The 17,153-nt window shown below is 46.8% G+C and overlaps 1 protein-coding gene across 2 annotated transcripts in view; it reads right to left on the minus strand.

The window, feature by feature from the left end:
• The window catches only part of LOC119174150 (uncharacterized), a 278,504-nt gene that overhangs the window by 13,719 nt on the left and 247,632 nt on the right, over nucleotides 1-17,153 (minus strand). For both annotated transcript variants that reach the window (XM_075896136.1, XM_037424972.2), the window contains 3 exons: nucleotides 14,232-14,417; nucleotides 13,704-13,793; nucleotides 9,012-9,171 (listed from right to left, as the gene is read on the minus strand). In XM_075896136.1, the coding sequence (XP_075752251.1) occupies nucleotides 9,012-9,171; nucleotides 13,704-13,793; nucleotides 14,232-14,417 (436 nt within the window). The remainder of the gene's footprint in view (nucleotides 1-9,011; nucleotides 9,172-13,703; nucleotides 13,794-14,231; nucleotides 14,418-17,153) is intronic.

Raw genomic sequence — 17,153 nt, forward strand, 5'->3', positions numbered from 1 at the left:
GGTTTATGCACGTACTATTGGCGATTTGTGAAAAATTTTTCGAACATTGCTGAACTACTTACTAATCTAACAAAAGACGAGGTGCCCTTTATGTGAGAAAGTGAACAACAGGAAGCATTTGATGAGATAAGAACACACCTGCAAGTCTCTCCAATCCTCGCCCATTTCGATGAGACCGCCGAAACTGAAGTTCCCACCGATGCGAGTAACGTCGGCCTCAGAGCCATTCTAGTCCAGCGGCAAAATGGCCAAGAAAAAGTGCTAGCATATGCCAGCTGCAAGCTTTCGAAAGCTGAGACAAATTACTCTGCAACCGAAAAAGAGTGTCTCCCGGTCATCTGGGCCATAAGTAAATTTCGACCGTACCTCTACGATAGACCATTACGAGCAGTCAGTGACCACCATTGCCTGTGTTGGCTGGCGAATCTTAAGAATCCCTCTGGCCGACTAGCAAGATAGAGCCTTAGGCTACAAGAGTACGATGTTACTGTGGTATACAAATCTGGGAAAAAGCACAGCGATGCCGACTGCCTGTCACGCGCACCAGTGGACACAAGTGAGCCGGAGGAAGAAGACTTCCCGTTTCTAGGCGTCGTCCAGGCATCAAAAATCGCTCAACAACAACAAAATGACCACAATTTGCTGCCGTTTATACAGCATCTCCAAGAACTCAATGTTAAAGTCCCGCGCACTTTATCCAGAGGGCTCCCTTCGTTCTATCTTCGAGAAGGGGTCCTTTACAAGAGGAACTTCAAGCCTCATGGTGACAAGTTTTTACTCGTTGTACCTGCACCTTTAAGAAACGAGATTCTGCACGCATGTCATGATGAGCCAACATGTGGACACATGGGTGTCAGCCTTACATTGGCCAGAATTCACCTAAAATACTACTGGCCAAAGTTTTTATCACCAGTTCAGCGCCACGTGAAAACTTGCCGTGAGTGTCAAAGATGCAAAACTTCATCCAGGAAACCTGCAGGCCTCTTCCAGCCAATAGAACCACCGCACGCCCCATTCCAAGAAGTCGGTATAGATCTCCTAGGCCCGTTTCCGATATCGACTGCACGCAAGAAGTGGATAGTCGTAGCCACGGACTATCTCACTTGTTACGCTGAGACTGACTCGCTGTACAGTGCGACAGCTCTTGAAGTTGCCAAGTTCTTCATCAACAACATGGTCCTCAGACATGGTGCACCCAGCATCGTAATTACAGATCGTGGCCCAGCTTTTACTGCATACCTAATGAAAGGTCTGATGCGAATGACCCATACAGACCAGAGAAGAACAACAGCATACCATCCTCAAACAAATGGCCTAACGAAGCGCCTGAAGAGAACTCTGACTGATATGCTTTCAATGTATGTCGACGTCCAACATAAACTGTGGGATGAAATATTGCCCTACATCATGTTCGCATATTGTAGCGATGCTGACGCCGACAGGTTAAGAAAACAAGCGTCTTTATTAGGGCGAACTTGTGCCCACGATTCTAAAAACTATGGTCGTCAAGTTCGAGTAGCCGAGTGGCACAGATCCGACTATCTTCCTCTTCCTCGTTGTTGAACGTGCGAACGCGTGGCGCATGCCAGCCGAGCCGGGTCTTGCTGGTACTGGTGCCACGATGATTGTGGCGGGCTACTTGAATGTGGCGAACCTGTCGCAGCATTGCCCCCCTCCTCAGACGCATCGTCCCGATGCTTAAGACAGTGAAAAGATACACGCGCACTCTCACTCGTTTTTCTACGATCTGTCATGATAGGGCTTCATGCGGACTACGTGGACCACTTCCGTGGGATTGCGGCGTCTTGAACTCACGTGTCCAGCGGATCTAACTTCATAAGTGACGTTGCTGATACGGTTGAGTACTTCATAAGGGCCGAAGTATCGGCAAAGAAGCTTTTCAGAGAGTCCGCGGCGGCGCACTGGTATCCATATCCACACTGTCACCGGGATGATAAAGTGTGTCACTGCGTCGCTTGTTGTAGCGACTAGAATCGACGTGCTGTTGGTGGCGTATTCGGTATCTTGCCATTTGCCGTGCTTCTTCGGCTCTTTGCAAGAAGTCATCTAAGTCAGGTGGATAGCTGCTTTCGTCCTGTAGTGGTAACATGGCATCCAGCGGGGTGGTCACTCTTCGGCCGAATACTAGTTCGAAAGGGGCAACGTGGGTTGTTTCTTGAACGGCTGTATTATATGCGAATGTTACGTAGGGTAATATTTCGTCCCACTGTTTATGTTCCACATCAACATACATTGATAGCATGTCGGTCAAAGTTCTGTTGAGGCGTTCGGTTAAGCCATTTGACTGAGGGTGATACGCCGTTGTTCTTCTGTGATCGGTATTTGTCATGCGCATCAGACATTGCATAAGGTCTGCAGTAAATGCTGTGCCCCGATCCGTAATAACGACGATGGGCGCACCATGTCTGAGCACTATGTTGTTCACAAAGAACTTGGCGACTTCGGCAGCTGTCGCACTGTATAGAGAGTCAGTTTCAGCATAACGGGTGAGATAGTCTGTGGGTACGACTATCCATTTCTTGCCTGCACGCGATGTCGGCAAAGGTCCTAGGAAGTCCATGCCGACTTGTTGGAATGGGGCATCTGGAGGATCTATTGGCTGGAGAAGGCCGGCTGGTTTTACTGGTGGAGTTTTGCGCCGTTGACATTGACGACAAGTTTTCACGTAGCGCTGCACTGATGCGAGCAACTTAGGCCAATAGTATTTCAGGCGAATCCTGGCGAATGTTCGGCTCACACCCATGTGTCCAGATGTTGGCTCGTCGTGGCATGCGTGCAAAATTTCCTCTCGCATGGCTGTGGGCACGACTAGTAAAAACATTTCACCATTAGGTTCGAAGTTCCTCCTGTAAAGGACACTTCCTCGAAGGCAGAACGCACAGAGCCCTCTGGAGAATATGCGAGGGACTTGAACGTCGAGACCCTGCAGGTGTTGTATAAGTGCCAGCAAATCCGGGTCATCTCGTTGTAGTTGAGCGATTTTGGATGTGTCGACAACGCCTAGAAACGGGAAGTCTTCCTCTTCAGGTACACTTGGATCGACGGGAGAGCGTGACAGGCAGTCGGCATCGCTGTGTTTTCTTCCCGATTTGTACACGACCGTAATATCATACTCCTGCAGCCTAAGGCTCCATCTTGCTAGTCGACCTGACGGGTCCTTGAGATTTGCCAGCCAGCATAGAGCATGGTGGTCACTGACAGCTCTGAACGGTCTACCATAAAGGTAGGGTCGAAACTTGTTTATGGCCCAGATGACTGCGAGGCACTCTTTTTCAGTTGCAGAGTAGTTTGCCTCAGCTTTTGATAGTTTGCGGCTGGCATAGGCTAACACTTTCTCTTGACCATTTTGCCACTGGACAAGGATGGCGCCGAGGCCGACATTGCTGGCATCGGTATGGACTTCCGTGTCGGCTGTCTCATCAAAATGGGCAAGTATTGGTGAACCCTGTAGTCGTTTCCTTAATTCGTCAAAAGCTTTCTGTTGTTCACTTTCCCACGTGAAGGGCACGTCGTCTTTTGTCAGTTTTGTAAGAGGTTCCGCAATCTTTGAGAAGTTTTCCACAAATCATCTATAATAGGCACATAAACCCGAAAATCGATGCACTGACTTTTTGTCTCTGGGTGTAGGGAACCTCTGAACAGCGGCTGTCTTTTCGGGATCGGGACGAACACCCTCGGAACTAATGACATGTCCAAGGAATCGCAGCTCTTCGAAGCCGAAGTGGCATTTTTCGGGTTTGATTGTCAATTTCGCTGACCGGATGGCCTCCAATACTGTGCGTAGTCGCTCTAGATGTTTGTCGAACGTTGCAGAGAATACCACCACGTCATCCAAATACACTAGGCATGACTGCCATTTCAATCCGGCGAGGACAGTGTCCATCATTCGCTGGAACGTCGCTGGTGCGGAACAGAGGCCGAATGGAAGCGCTTTGAATTCGTAGAGGCCATCTGGTGTTACGAATGCCGTTTTTTCACGGTCCCGTTCGTCGACCTCTATTTGCCAATATCCGCTTTTCAGATCTAAGGAGGAGAAAAACTTTGCGGATCACAACCGATCTAGTGTATCGTCGATACGTGGCAAGGGGTAGACATCTCGTTTAGTTACACTGTTCAGTTTTCTGTAGTCGACGCAGAATCTAAGTGTGTTGTCTTTCTTCTTAACGAGCACTACGGGAGACGCCCATGGACTATTCGAAGGCTGGATGACATCATCAGAAAGCATCTCCTCCACTTGCTTCTTGATAATTTCCCGTTCTTTCTGTGACACCCGATATGGATGCTGGCATATAGGCCTTGTGTCGTCTTGCGTTATAATTCTGTGTTTCGTGATTGACGTGCGCTGGACCTTCGAGGTACTTGAAAAGCAATCAGAGAATTCTTTTACCAAGGCGTAAATCTGTTTCTTCTGACTGTCCGGAAGGCTCTGATTGACGGTCACGGATGTGTCGATGTTGCAGGCCACTGGTCGAGTGGTTGATGTCGTTAAGCTGCATAGTTCGGTCGCCATACAGAAGTCGTGTAAATAGGCGATAGCCGTGCCTTGAGCGATGTGTTGAAGCTCATTGGAGAAATTTGTGAGTAGGACATCTGCACGACCATTCGACAAGTGAACAAGACCCCTAGCTACGCAGACACATTTGTTCAAAAACAGTCCTACATTTGTATCCGCTATGCCTTCGCGGTTGTACAATGCATCATTTTCTACGAGCACCATTATACTGCAGCGTGGCGGCACAGTTACGTCATCATGAACAACGCGTAGAGCAGTTAAGCGTCGTTCCTCAGATTCCTCCACAGGTATAGCTCGTTCAGTCGAAAACTACACGCTGGACCTACGCAGGTTAATTACGGCGCCATTAGCTCGCAAAAAATCCATTCCTATAATGAGTTCTCTTGAACATTCTGGCAGCACAATGAAATCGGCCACGTAAATAAAGCCCCGTATTTCAAGTCTTGCAGTGCATCTGCCAAGGGGCGTAATAATGTGACCGCCTGCCGTGCGTATCTGCGATCCACTCCACTGTGTCACAACTTTGTTTAGCTTTTTCACCATCTTGTGACTTATCACTGAATAATCAGCACCGGTGTCGACTAAGGCATTCAGCTCCCATCCTTCCATTCTCAACCGCAAATCTGAAGTAACGTTTTCGTTGCTGCACCCATCTACCGGAAATACACCGTCATCACCCTCAAACCAAATTGGAGGATCTTCGTAACTGACGTTATCAGCGGCCTCACCTCCACAGGTCGCTTGCTTCAGTTTTCCGGGTGTGGACTTGGAGAGCGATGACCAGGCTGCCTTGAAGGTGTACGTGGGCTGGATGACCGGTAGCGCATAGGCGATGGTGACCGTGACCGGTGTTGGCGTAGAGTTGGCGAGTTCTGGCGCGTCGACAAGTACTCCTCAATCTCCGCTGGTCGTTCGCTGTTTCGGGGGCACGGTGCATATGACGGGAAGCCTCTTAATCCAGCCTGTCGGTAAGGACAGAATCTGTACAGATGACCCGCTTCCCCACAATGAAAACACAGAGGCCTGCGCTCGTGATCACGCCAGACATCACTTTTCCTGGGCCTACGATCCACATAGTGATGTGTGCTACGTGCTCCTGGGGGCAGATAGGTAGCTGTCGGTTCCCGTGGACGAGGTGCGCTGCGTGCCGCAGGTGGGAGAGGAGTCGTTGCCATCGCAACTGCTGCATTGCTGTGTACCGTGGGTTGTCTGACAACCTCAGAGTATATTCGGATAGGTCGAACCGGCTGCAGCTCACGCTCTGGCTCTCGTATCACCTGCCTCAGTTCGTCACGAACAACGTCCGTAACAGATAGTGCAGTTGAAGTCTGGGGCATATGCAGTCTGCTCAGTTCTTTTCTGATAACTGATCTAATTAGCTCTCGCAGGGCTTCAACGTCGTTTCGCACGCCTCCGGGGAATACCTGTGCAGATTCGCAGTTAAGATTCCGGTTGTACTGCCGAGCCCGCTGTTCCAGTGTTTTTTCTATGGCCGTCGCTTCCGAGTAAAACTCAACAACCGTGCTCGGAGGGTTGCGGACGAGAACAGCGAACAGCTCTTGCTTCACTCCGCGCATTAGATGGCGCACCTTCTTATCCTCAGCCATGTTGTAATCCACACGCTTGAACAGGCGGACCATGTCCTCAATGTACATAGCAGCACTCTCGTTCGTTAGCTGGTTCCTCGATTGAAGAGCTGCCTCCGCCTTTTCTTTCCGGTCTATGTTCGCGAACGTAGCCACCGCTTGTCGTCGAAATACCTCCCAGGTAGACAACGAGGTTTCATGGTTCTCAAACCATGTCTTCGCGAAGTCTTCCAGGGCGAAGTATACGCGACGGAGCTTCTCTCTTTCGTCCCATCCATTCAAGCTCGCTACTCTCTCGAACAGGTCCAACCAATCTTCAACATCCTCGTACGAGTCGCCGTGGAAAACTGGCGGCTGGTGCGGTTGGCTAATGAACACTTGTGCCGGTGTTACCTGGCTAGTCATAGTGGTGGAATCCATCGTTTGAATTCCCCTTGGTGCGAAGTGAAGAGGACCGAACTCAGGTGAGTCACCTCGAAGACGGCGACTTGCCCTCTGGTGTACAGGAGTCACTTCCACGGGGTTGATACGCTGGTCGTCGGGGCTACGCTGTGTTGAGCTCGTGGGGCTTCGATTCATAACCCAGCACTTCCACCAGAAATGTAGCGATGCTGATGCCGACAGGTTAAGAAAACAAGCGTCTTTATTAGGGCGAACTTGTGCCCACGATTCTAAAAACTATGGTCGTCAAGTTCGAGTAGCCGAGTGGCACAGATCCGACTATCTTCCTCTTCCTCGTTGTTGAACGTGCGAACGCGTGGCGCATGCCAGCCGAGCCGGGTCTTGCTGGTACTGGTGCCACGATGATTGTGGCGGGCTACTTGAATGTGGCGAACCTGTCGCAGCAATATAATACAGCCGTTCAAGAAACAACGCGAGTGACAGCATTTGAACTTGTATTAGGCCGAACAGTCACCACTCCACTGGATGCGATGTTACCACTGAATGATTAAAGCAGCAATCCACCTGGCCTAGACGACTTCCTGCAAAGAGCCGAGGAAGCACGACACATGGTGAGATACAGAATACGCCACCAACAGCGTGTTGACTCCTATCGGTACAGTCAGCGCCGTACCAAAGCGCATTTTCAACCAGGTGACTAAGTATGAATATGGACCCCAGTGAGTCGCCGTGGACTTTCTGAAAAACTTTTTAGCCGCTACTTCAGGCCTTACAAAGTACTTCATCGTGTAAGCGATGTAACACACCAAGTCAGATCCGCTATACACGGAAGCTCAAAACGCCGCAACCCTACAGAGGTTGTACATGTAGTCCGGATGAAGCCTTACTATGAAAGATCACCGGAAGACCAGTGACGCCTACCACGAATCTATTTGTTGCCTGACGCATCGGGACGACGCGTATGAGGAGGGGGATTACGACGCGACATAGTGCCTGCATTCAAACAACGCGCCCATCAACGTGCGCACAGGGACATACATGCGCGCCATCTAGTGTAGCGCAGAGACGATGATAATAGCACGAGAACCAAGCTGGCCCCGGCTGATGTGCGCCACACGCTTGGGACTCCTCTTGAAGAAGTAGAAGAAGGAGACATCTTTGGTGTTCTGCTGTAACGTGCTACGACCATAGTCCCTTTGAGTTGTGAGCACAGGTTCGCCCTTTAATAAATACATTTTAATACACCCCAAATCCTTCAACATCGTTACAATATCTATCTATATATATATACACATACGTCAGTTCACGTGTTGTGCTATTAGCATTCCCCAATTAACCAATTGGGGAATCGCCCAACTGCCAAATTGGGGACACCAATCGGCTGTATTAGGGTCCAAAGAGGTTTTCAGTAGGCTTGTGCGAATGTTTGAACGAATATTACAGTATTCGAAATAACCAAAAAGACTCAAATTTACATGTAACCCTGTAAAGATAGTTTCACTGTAGCGAAAAGATGCTAACTTGTGAAAATACCCATTTAAAAAAATCCGCACCACCACGAAGGCCCCCTTTAAGGTTAAATGAACATGTTATTCTCATATCGATTAATAATTTTTTTTCATTTAAAAGCTTTTTATACTGGCTTATATTCTCTCAGTCACTCTAATATGTCACATATTTTACAAGTTATCACTTGCATTCTACTGAAAGTCAAATCTTTCTACTGTTCAAGCTTGTTTCCACTCACTTTGAATCATATGCACAGGCCTTGTTTCAATAAAAAAAGAGGAGTATTGAGCAAGTTATTAGGGTCATGACAAATATGCTCATTTTACTATATAATATGCAATATATACTATTTGAATTTGATTAGAAGATAAAATTTACTATTTGCACAAGTGCAGTTTCCAGGCTTCAAATGACATTTTGTAACTTTCTAGCCAAGCCATACAATTAAACATGATACAAAAATAATATGCTTACAATAAGCAGCATGCATTCAGTTCAGCACAAGTTGAAATGACAAATAAGACTACAATTCGAATATAGAGGACACAATGGAAGCAGTGCTTCATGCTAGGCAGCTCCATCATTTCATCCAATGACATCTACACATCTTTACATATATACATATGTGCCTTAATTGCACCCCTACATGCCACTCATCTATAGTTAACTTAGGAGTGAAATATCGCAGCGATCGAATTTTAGATAACACACGTCTGCACTGACAAACCATGGCTAACATTTCTAATTAAACGTGCGATAACAAGCAAGGATGCGAGTTGAACTTTTAAAATTTACGAGTCACAGGTCGCTGAAGAAACCAACACAGAAACAGACAAGCTGGGATCTGAGCTGCTGAGGCACAAACAATACCCCCATGGCACTATAACTGTATTCTTTGGGCTTTCACTGTAACATTCGAGTGGCAGTGTAGTTCCCATAGTGATGAGATTATGATGGGCAAATTGAGTAGAGACAATCACCAGGAATGGGCAGATCGCGCGGCCATGTTGACCCTGTGGTCAGCAGCAGGGCATCGAACTGGGAGAGCAGGTCATCGCTGGGCACGTCCTTGCCCACATCTGTTGAGGTCTTGAACGTGACGCCCTCCTCGGCCATCAGGTCAACGCGTCTCTTCACAACCTGGAACAGGCGTAAGGTTTTGACTAGCAATGTGAAGTTCTGTGCATGCGCACTCCATTATTAGCTTTTATGCAATCGGTTTTTTCATAGTTATGAGACGTGTCATCTGATTGGTAATAAAAAAAATCCACACATCTCGTGACGAGCAGGTGAAGCTCTCGGTATTGTATCAGTTAGTAACCGTACGCTACCCAAGCCTTGGCCCATATAATGTAAATTGAGTGACCTAAAGTGTATAAGAAAATGTAAATTTATTTTGCCTTCCAGTTGTCTATGGCAATGCTAGGAGGATTGGGAAAATTGACGGAGTGGTAGATAAGTCTTGAAAGTGGATTCAAGGGCCCGTCATCATACCGGTGACAAAATGTCATTTTATATGAAAGCAAAAACAATGCAAAAAAAAAAAAAAGACGAGGCAAAGGAAGAAACAGGATGAGTGGTGACTAACAACTGACTCCTTTATTGCTTTCATGCAATGTAACAGAAAAAGGTGCGGGGTAACAAGTCGCAAACACTTTCAAGACATTCGTCATGACACAATGTGTGGAAACAGTTAGACGACAAGATTACAGTCGAATCCCGGCACAACGAAGTCCGCTTCAACGAAATTTCCACCACAACGAAGGTTTTTCCATTCCCCGTCGATGTCCCATAGGGTATAATGCTTCGAAATTCCCTCCAATACGAACTACTTCACGGCAGCATTTCCACTTCAACGAAGTTTTTTGCAGGACAGGCACGAGCAAAATTATTCAAATTACAGCTTATTGAAATTCTCAAAAGTGTTTTAATGCCTTGACAAACCATGGACCTTAATAACATTTAAAAAAAAACACACACACACAAGATGTTGCTCAGAGCGTGCATACTGGGCGCGACGGTGACTCGCTGCGCAATGTAAACAACACAAAGCCGCCATACATACCGCGATAGTGATGGCGATGCAATCAATGCAACACGCTCTCATGTAGATTCAGAAGAAACGTCGGAAACGTTTTGAATCGTGTCTGTGTACAAACAACACGCATTAATTTGATTTTTATAGTATTTTTAATCATTTTTATAACGTTTGTGAGAATGGTTTCAATGTCAGGAATTTCAAATTTATGTGTACGTACGTACGTACAAAATTGGAGATGCGAGGCAAATCCCGGTAGAGTGCGACGATGCGTTCGGACGACGACTTCCGCTTCCGGCGGCTTGACTAGGGCTAGCTTCTTCACAACGAGCGATCGCACGCTTTGGTCATTGTTTGATTGTTTCCTGAAGATGCAGTAACGCGATCAACGATGGCGCAGCCGGCGAAAAGGCGCAAGTTTTTGTCGCTCGAAGACAAGGCTCGCATCATCGCACAGGCTGAAGCTGGAAATAAGAAGGCACTCATCGCTGAAGAGTTCGGGATTGCGGCGAGCTCTCTGTCAACTATATTGAAGAGCAAGGACCCGATAGGCAAAGCTCTAGCTTCAGGGACGTCTGCTAAGCATAAGAAGGTGACCCAGCCAGTGCACGAAGCCTTAGACAAGGCTGTTTACACCTGGTTCGTGGAGACGCGGGCCAAGAAAATTGCCCTTAGCGGCGATATTGTACGGCAGAAGGCGCTGGATTTTGCCTGCATGCTCGGCATTGATGATTTAAAGGCCAGCGTAGGTTGGCTAAACAGATTTAAATCCCGCCACAGCATCATCGGCAAAGTGTTGTGTGGTGAAGCCGCTTCGGCGGATAAAGACGGCGCTGCCGCGTGGATGTCGGCCAGCCTTGGAAGCATCCTTAAGGACTACGCATCATCGGACATATACAATGCCGATGAGACCGGTCTATTCTACGAAATGTTACCGAACAAGACCCTGGATTTTAAGGGGCTGCGCTGTCAAGGAGGTAAACACAGCAAGAAAAGGATCACCGTGCTACTGTGCGCCAATATGGACGGATCAGATAAGCGACCGCTTTTGGTCATTGGCAAAAGCGCAAAACCGCGCTGCTTCAAAGGAAATTGGCGCCTTCCAGTGAAGTACGTGGCCAACAGCCGGGCGTGGATGACCCATGCAATTTTCGGAGAGTGGGTCGAGGAATTCGACCGGGACATGGGCAGGCAAGGCCGCAAGGTTTGTCTGCTTTTAGACAATTGTTCCGCACATTCCATTGAGGACACGGAGCTCGAGAACGTGCAGCTCAAGTTTTTGCCACCGAACTGCACGTCCATCATTCAACCCCTCGACCAAGGGGTCATCCAAAGCGTCAAGTGCGCGTACCGCAAGCGCCTTATCCAAAGGCTGATTTTGAACACTCGGTTGGGTCGCGAAACGAAAATCGACTTGTTCATGGCGCTCCAAATGATCGCTGCTTCGTGGTGCGAGACAGGGAGCGCCGTAGTCGCGAACTGCTTTCGCCATGCCGGATTCGCAGTACAGTGCGCCGAGACTTCCGATTCTGCGATTGAAGCTTACGATGGCGTCGCAGACCGCGATGAGGACAGGTTGCTGGACCAGGATGAAGAAATCGCAGTCGCTTGGGCAGACCTGCAGGAAAGTGATGTGCCCGCCGACGTACATATCAGCGAGTTCTTGCAAGCCGACTCTTGCTTGGTGGTGCGCGAGGAAATGACGGACACAGACATCATAAAGAGCGTCCAGGAAGATGGTGTTTCGTCGGACGATGATGACACAATCGCGCAAGGTGATCCCGCACTACCACCGACTTCACAGGTGCTGGACGCATTCGATATCATCAGGCATTGCATCGGGTCGCAGGACGACGATGAAGCAATGGCTCTACTGGCAGCGTGCGAAAGTCGTGTTGTGCCATCGCTTGGCAAGAAGCGGAAACAGGCGAAGTTCAGCGATTTTTGGCATCAAAGCTTGTTGTTTTGCTTCAGCAAGTCCCGTGTCATGTATGTATTTCATCATATCGCGACAACGAATTTCCGCGATAACGAAATTTTGCACCCGCCCCGTCAATTTCGTTGTTGCGGGATTCAACTGTACAATTTTGAGAGTGCGCCTAGGCACATGGCAGATAGCTAGTCTCTTCTTTGCCTAATGTTATGGGCGGTTCGCTAATACATGTGTCGCCCTTTAGTTTAATTGCGAAAGCCTCAGCCAATGACCACTGTGCGTGCTTGGGTATCTTCCTGCGACTCTGTAGTCTCTGAACTCTGGTGTGTGCCCGCATGTGCTGCAATGTAGTGCCATGTTTGTTTTAGGCAATGATTACCCAAGCATGCACAGTCGTCCGATAGCTGAGGCTTTTGCAATAAAACTAAGGGGCGGAACATGTACTAGTTCATAACATTAAGCAAAGAAGAGATTCACTATCTGGCATGTACATAGGTGCACTCACAAAATTGTAATCTTTTCGTCTAACAGTTTTCACACATTGTATCATGTCGAATGGCTTGAAAGTGCTCGTGAATTGTTACCCCGCACCTTTTTGCTTTATATTGCATGCAAACAATAAAACAGTCAGTTGTTAGTGAGCACTCGTCCTGTGTGCTTCTTCCTTCGTCTTGTCTTATTTTGTTGTGCAGTTTTTACTTTTTTACGTTGTGTTGCCAACTAGCCAAACAAAACACACTTCTGGGATGCCATATAGAAAATCTGTCAGAATCCGTAATATTCTATGTGTTCTTTTGTGTTACAGGCCTGCTTGAGTACCCTGAACATCAAGGCATAATTTCGTAGATATAAACTCGTCAATACTTTTGTTTACAGGTTATTTTCAATGGGAACGGTGCTTTCTTACCTTATTAATTAGCCTATGTCTACGTTGAAGTCTATAGTAAAACCTTTTTTGTGTGTGCGTTTCACATATGTTTCGACAATAGCAACGGTTATACCGTGACCACAGTGAAAGACTAGTCTAGGTCCTAGGGAGCTTCACACGTAAAAATTGTTCACAATTTTAAACAAGAATGTGATATATGCCTAATTGCCTGTGTGCGCATCTGTTTTGTCATGTTCAGCATGAGAGACATGTGGCAAAGCGCTGTCACATAGTCAGTAGCCTCATAGCACTCAAGGGATGAGAACAATAAATATGACAGACATGCACATCTTCAACAATGAGGTCCCAATAATTGGTTCTGACTAGGCAAACAATCCATACTTCTGGCTCTCACATTGTACCTCATACAGAACACCATTAACAATTCAAGACCACGTTCGCTAGGAGTTAGTGATACATATCTTCATTTTCGCCTTATCATCCCATTTTCTTATATTTTTTTTCCAGTTTCCCACCTGTTTCTAGTCTCTTCTTTCTGATGCAACGAATTTGATGCACTTTTTTATTCCTCACCAAAGCTTTGTTGTCTCCAAATAACCACACTCAGCAATGCTTTCCCTCTGAGGTCACAACAAATCAATCATTGAATTGATGGGGCAGCCACATTAATAAACGCTCCTGTTTTATCATTGCTGAGTTATGCCTGGCGTTCTTTAATTGCCTGCAACAGTGATCTTTCAGCCCAGTATTTGTTAATTTCCAAGAGCAGATAAGCATACAGACATACATGTAAATGCAGCGCTGTCACTCACATCTTTTCCCAGTTTCATAGTGGGGATGCCGTACTGAAGCAGGCCGCCCACACGGTCATTCCTCTCAAAGACAGTCACGAGATGGCCAGCCTGAAGTGTTGGTGAACCAAAATACAATCCCTTCAAATACCACACATGCAGGCAAAGACAAGTAAGAAAAGCAGCTTTAATGTAACAGAATATGTGGAAGGTGTATTACATGAGAGAGGGCATTCTTATGAGCTAAGAGACAAAAAGGACTATGTGCTTTGCTGTGAACACTGATAAAGCATCACTTGGTGATATATACAAATATAACACAGAGCTCAATTTCCACAGTAGTCTCTGTCTTACAATAAAGCTTTGATGTGTTAGTATTCTTTAGCTCAGTGAGGCAACTGTCAGTCTGTCGGTCCTCCTGTGATGTAAGACAATCATTGCTAAGGAAATAAGTTTATAAAACACAATAAAATTTACTCTAGTTAATGCAACCTATACTATAGTTAATGCAACTGTAATTGTTCTGTAATATGGCAGAGTCAAATGCACCTTGTTAAGTTGAGCAGCTGCAGCCAGGCCAGCTGGTCCGCTGCCCACAATGGCCACTTTCTTGCCCGTGCGCTGCGATGGTGGGTCAGCATGGATCCAGCCCTGCTCAAAAGCATGGTCGATGATGGCACACTCAATGTTCTTGATGGTTACTGCTGGCTCATTGATGCCAAGCACGCAAGCACCCTGCAACAAAAGAAAATTAAAGAATGTCAGTTTCAAAACTTTATAGCACTTCATAATGAAATAGTGGAATGCTGCGTGGACTACTAGGCATTTTATTATTATAGCTACGCAGCTCAGACAGCTATGTGGAATTAAGATGCCACAAACTAGCACTCACCGACAGTTGAATTTTTACAGTACAAAAGTAATGCACAGTAATCAATGTAACAAAACCCTCAATATAACAAAAAAATAAAGTATTTAACTTTTTCTAACTTCATGGTCTTATAATACAGCAGAAAACATTGTGAACGCCAGTGGTCATATGATTGAATCAAGTGCAGGCGTTTGTGAATGCACCATGTAAGCGAGATGCTTTCAATGCAGGGTAACCTGCTTAGCATCTGCTGCGGCAGTGGTGTATTTCGAGTTGAATCACGGCCTTGAGATTGCCCAATTCTCAGAGAACATGAGCTGGCAAGATTGGCGAGACTCATATGCACTGGAGGACATGAGATATGTGCTATAGAAACAGCATTGTACTTCATGTAATGCCTCACATCAGAGGCTATATGGTGCTGATGGTGTCGCTGAGTGGCAACGCTTTCAAAGTTAGTGTGTAACAGGAATGAGTTAGCGTAACTGGGTCTGATTGAGCCATGTACTATTAGGTTTTCTTATTTACCTTAATTGCTTACTGCCAATACCTTCTTTCCGTGTAATTGAATGTTTCTATTTGTATTTTATATCATAACAAATTAAACATGACCTTCCTGTTATGATCCCTAATGGTATCGGCAGTATAAATAAATAAAATAAGTATCAAAGTACACAAATTAGGGCAGTGTCAAGCTTGAAGGAAATGTGCAGCTAGACAGCGTTCTTTCTCTTAGCTTTAGTAAGTTTTTCCTTTTGCTCGCGGCTTGTCTTATGCCAGTGGAGTGTACACCAGTGTTGCCTGTACACTTCTGCGATTGTGCTCATGGTCGTCTCTCTGGTGATTCTAACAATGCTCACTATATAGCGTGCCGCCCCGAAAGCCAACGGTTTTCGATGGCCTGTGCGCTCACCCCCTCAAAGTGGATTTAAAAGAAAGGGAAGTGAAGAGAAAAATGTGTCGTAACGGCCTCTTTCTCAGGAGGTCACCTCAACAACGCCACACAGGAGATGGGCAGTGGGGAAGAGAAAGAAATGTGAGAAAGAGAGGTAAAGAGGAGGGTGTCAATGGTGCTTGGTCTGGCCACGCACGAATGCGCATTGCCTTTCAAGGTGTCAGTTTTCCTGTGCGCACCACTCTCAGCACATCCGCTTCTTTTCTCTTTGCCAGGAGCTCATGCAGTGAGCACACTTGGTCACCGCTCGGTCGCACGTACATCAAAATGCATACAGTGCATTCAATTGTAAATTAATGAAATCTTAATAATGTGAAGCTTTGGGCGTTGGCTTAGCATTCGGAAGCGCGAAAAGCGTGAATTCAACGCAGAGACACACTATACACAGACAAGCGCTTGTCTGCGTTTTTTCTTGTGTCCACAAGTTGAATTCACATTGTACAGTCGATCCCAGATATATAGAACTCGAAAGGGATCGCGAAACAGTTTGATATATCGAAAATTCGAACTAGAAATTATGACCTAAATTGAAAAACTTCAGGCCTCTGAAATCGTTACAAGGGCTAAGATAACGATTCGCTCAAAATAAGGTGCGAACTGCAGGTTACCGCACTTTATTTAGTCCGTAAACTTGTCTTGCTTCTCGCGCACTGTGAAGTTCCAGTCATGCTTAATATTGATACGGTATGAGCCGGGCCATGGCTTGGGACAAAAGTAGAGGAAGAGGATGTTAGTTTGTTCGGCCTATGTTCGGCCATGATCGCCTGATCTCGGCTGTAAATAAACATATATAAACTCAATATAACCGTAACAGTTTTATGGTGGAGGTGCTGGGTACCTAACCAAGCAACACGATTCTGCAACAACCTCCCAACGCCGAAGCCGCCGCATTGCTGGACTACCCCCGTTAACGCTGGCAGTCGAGATGTTTCACGGCGAAGACGGAACCCTGAACCCCACAGCTGACGCACTGCACCACAAGTTCCAGCGACACTTTTACTACCGACTTCAGCCGCGGCTAGTCTTTGGCAGCGTCAGCATCTGATAGAGCCCCGTCCTTTCGGGGGCAAATCTGGGGAGGACGTGGACCAGTGGCTCAAAAATTATAAGCGGGTGAGCGACTACTACTCTTGGGACGCTGCAGCTCAGTTGACTATCGTGGTGTTCTTGAGGGACTGGTGCTCACACGGTATGAGAACCATGAGAATGCCCTCACAACGTGGGAACGTTTCGTGTCAGATATCAAGGAGTATTTCAGGAACACCGTGGCAAACAGAAAGCAAGCCGAACAAACGCTGCTGCAATGAGCCCAGGTCCCTGGCGAAGCGTGCGCAATGTATATCGAGGCGATCCTGAAACTATGCAATACCGTTAACTCTTGCAAGTCCAAAAAGGACAAAGTCGGCCACCTGTTAAAGGGTATCGCAGAGGACGTTTACCACTTTCTTATCGGCAAAGACAGCATTGGTACAGTAGCTGATGTCATATGGCACTGTCGCACTTTTGAGACACTGAAGATGAGCGTATTGCTCCTAAATTTGATTGGTTACCTAATGTGACCACGGTAGCGAGTGTTCACAACTACGCACCTTCTGATCTTGTGTCTACGATACGTGAGATCGTGCGTGAACAACTCAGTCGACAC

This window comes from Rhipicephalus microplus, chromosome 5, assembly GCF_043290135.1.
Source record: "Rhipicephalus microplus isolate Deutch F79 chromosome 5, USDA_Rmic, whole genome shotgun sequence".
Lineage (NCBI taxonomy): Eukaryota > Metazoa > Arthropoda > Arachnida > Ixodida > Ixodidae > Rhipicephalus > Rhipicephalus microplus.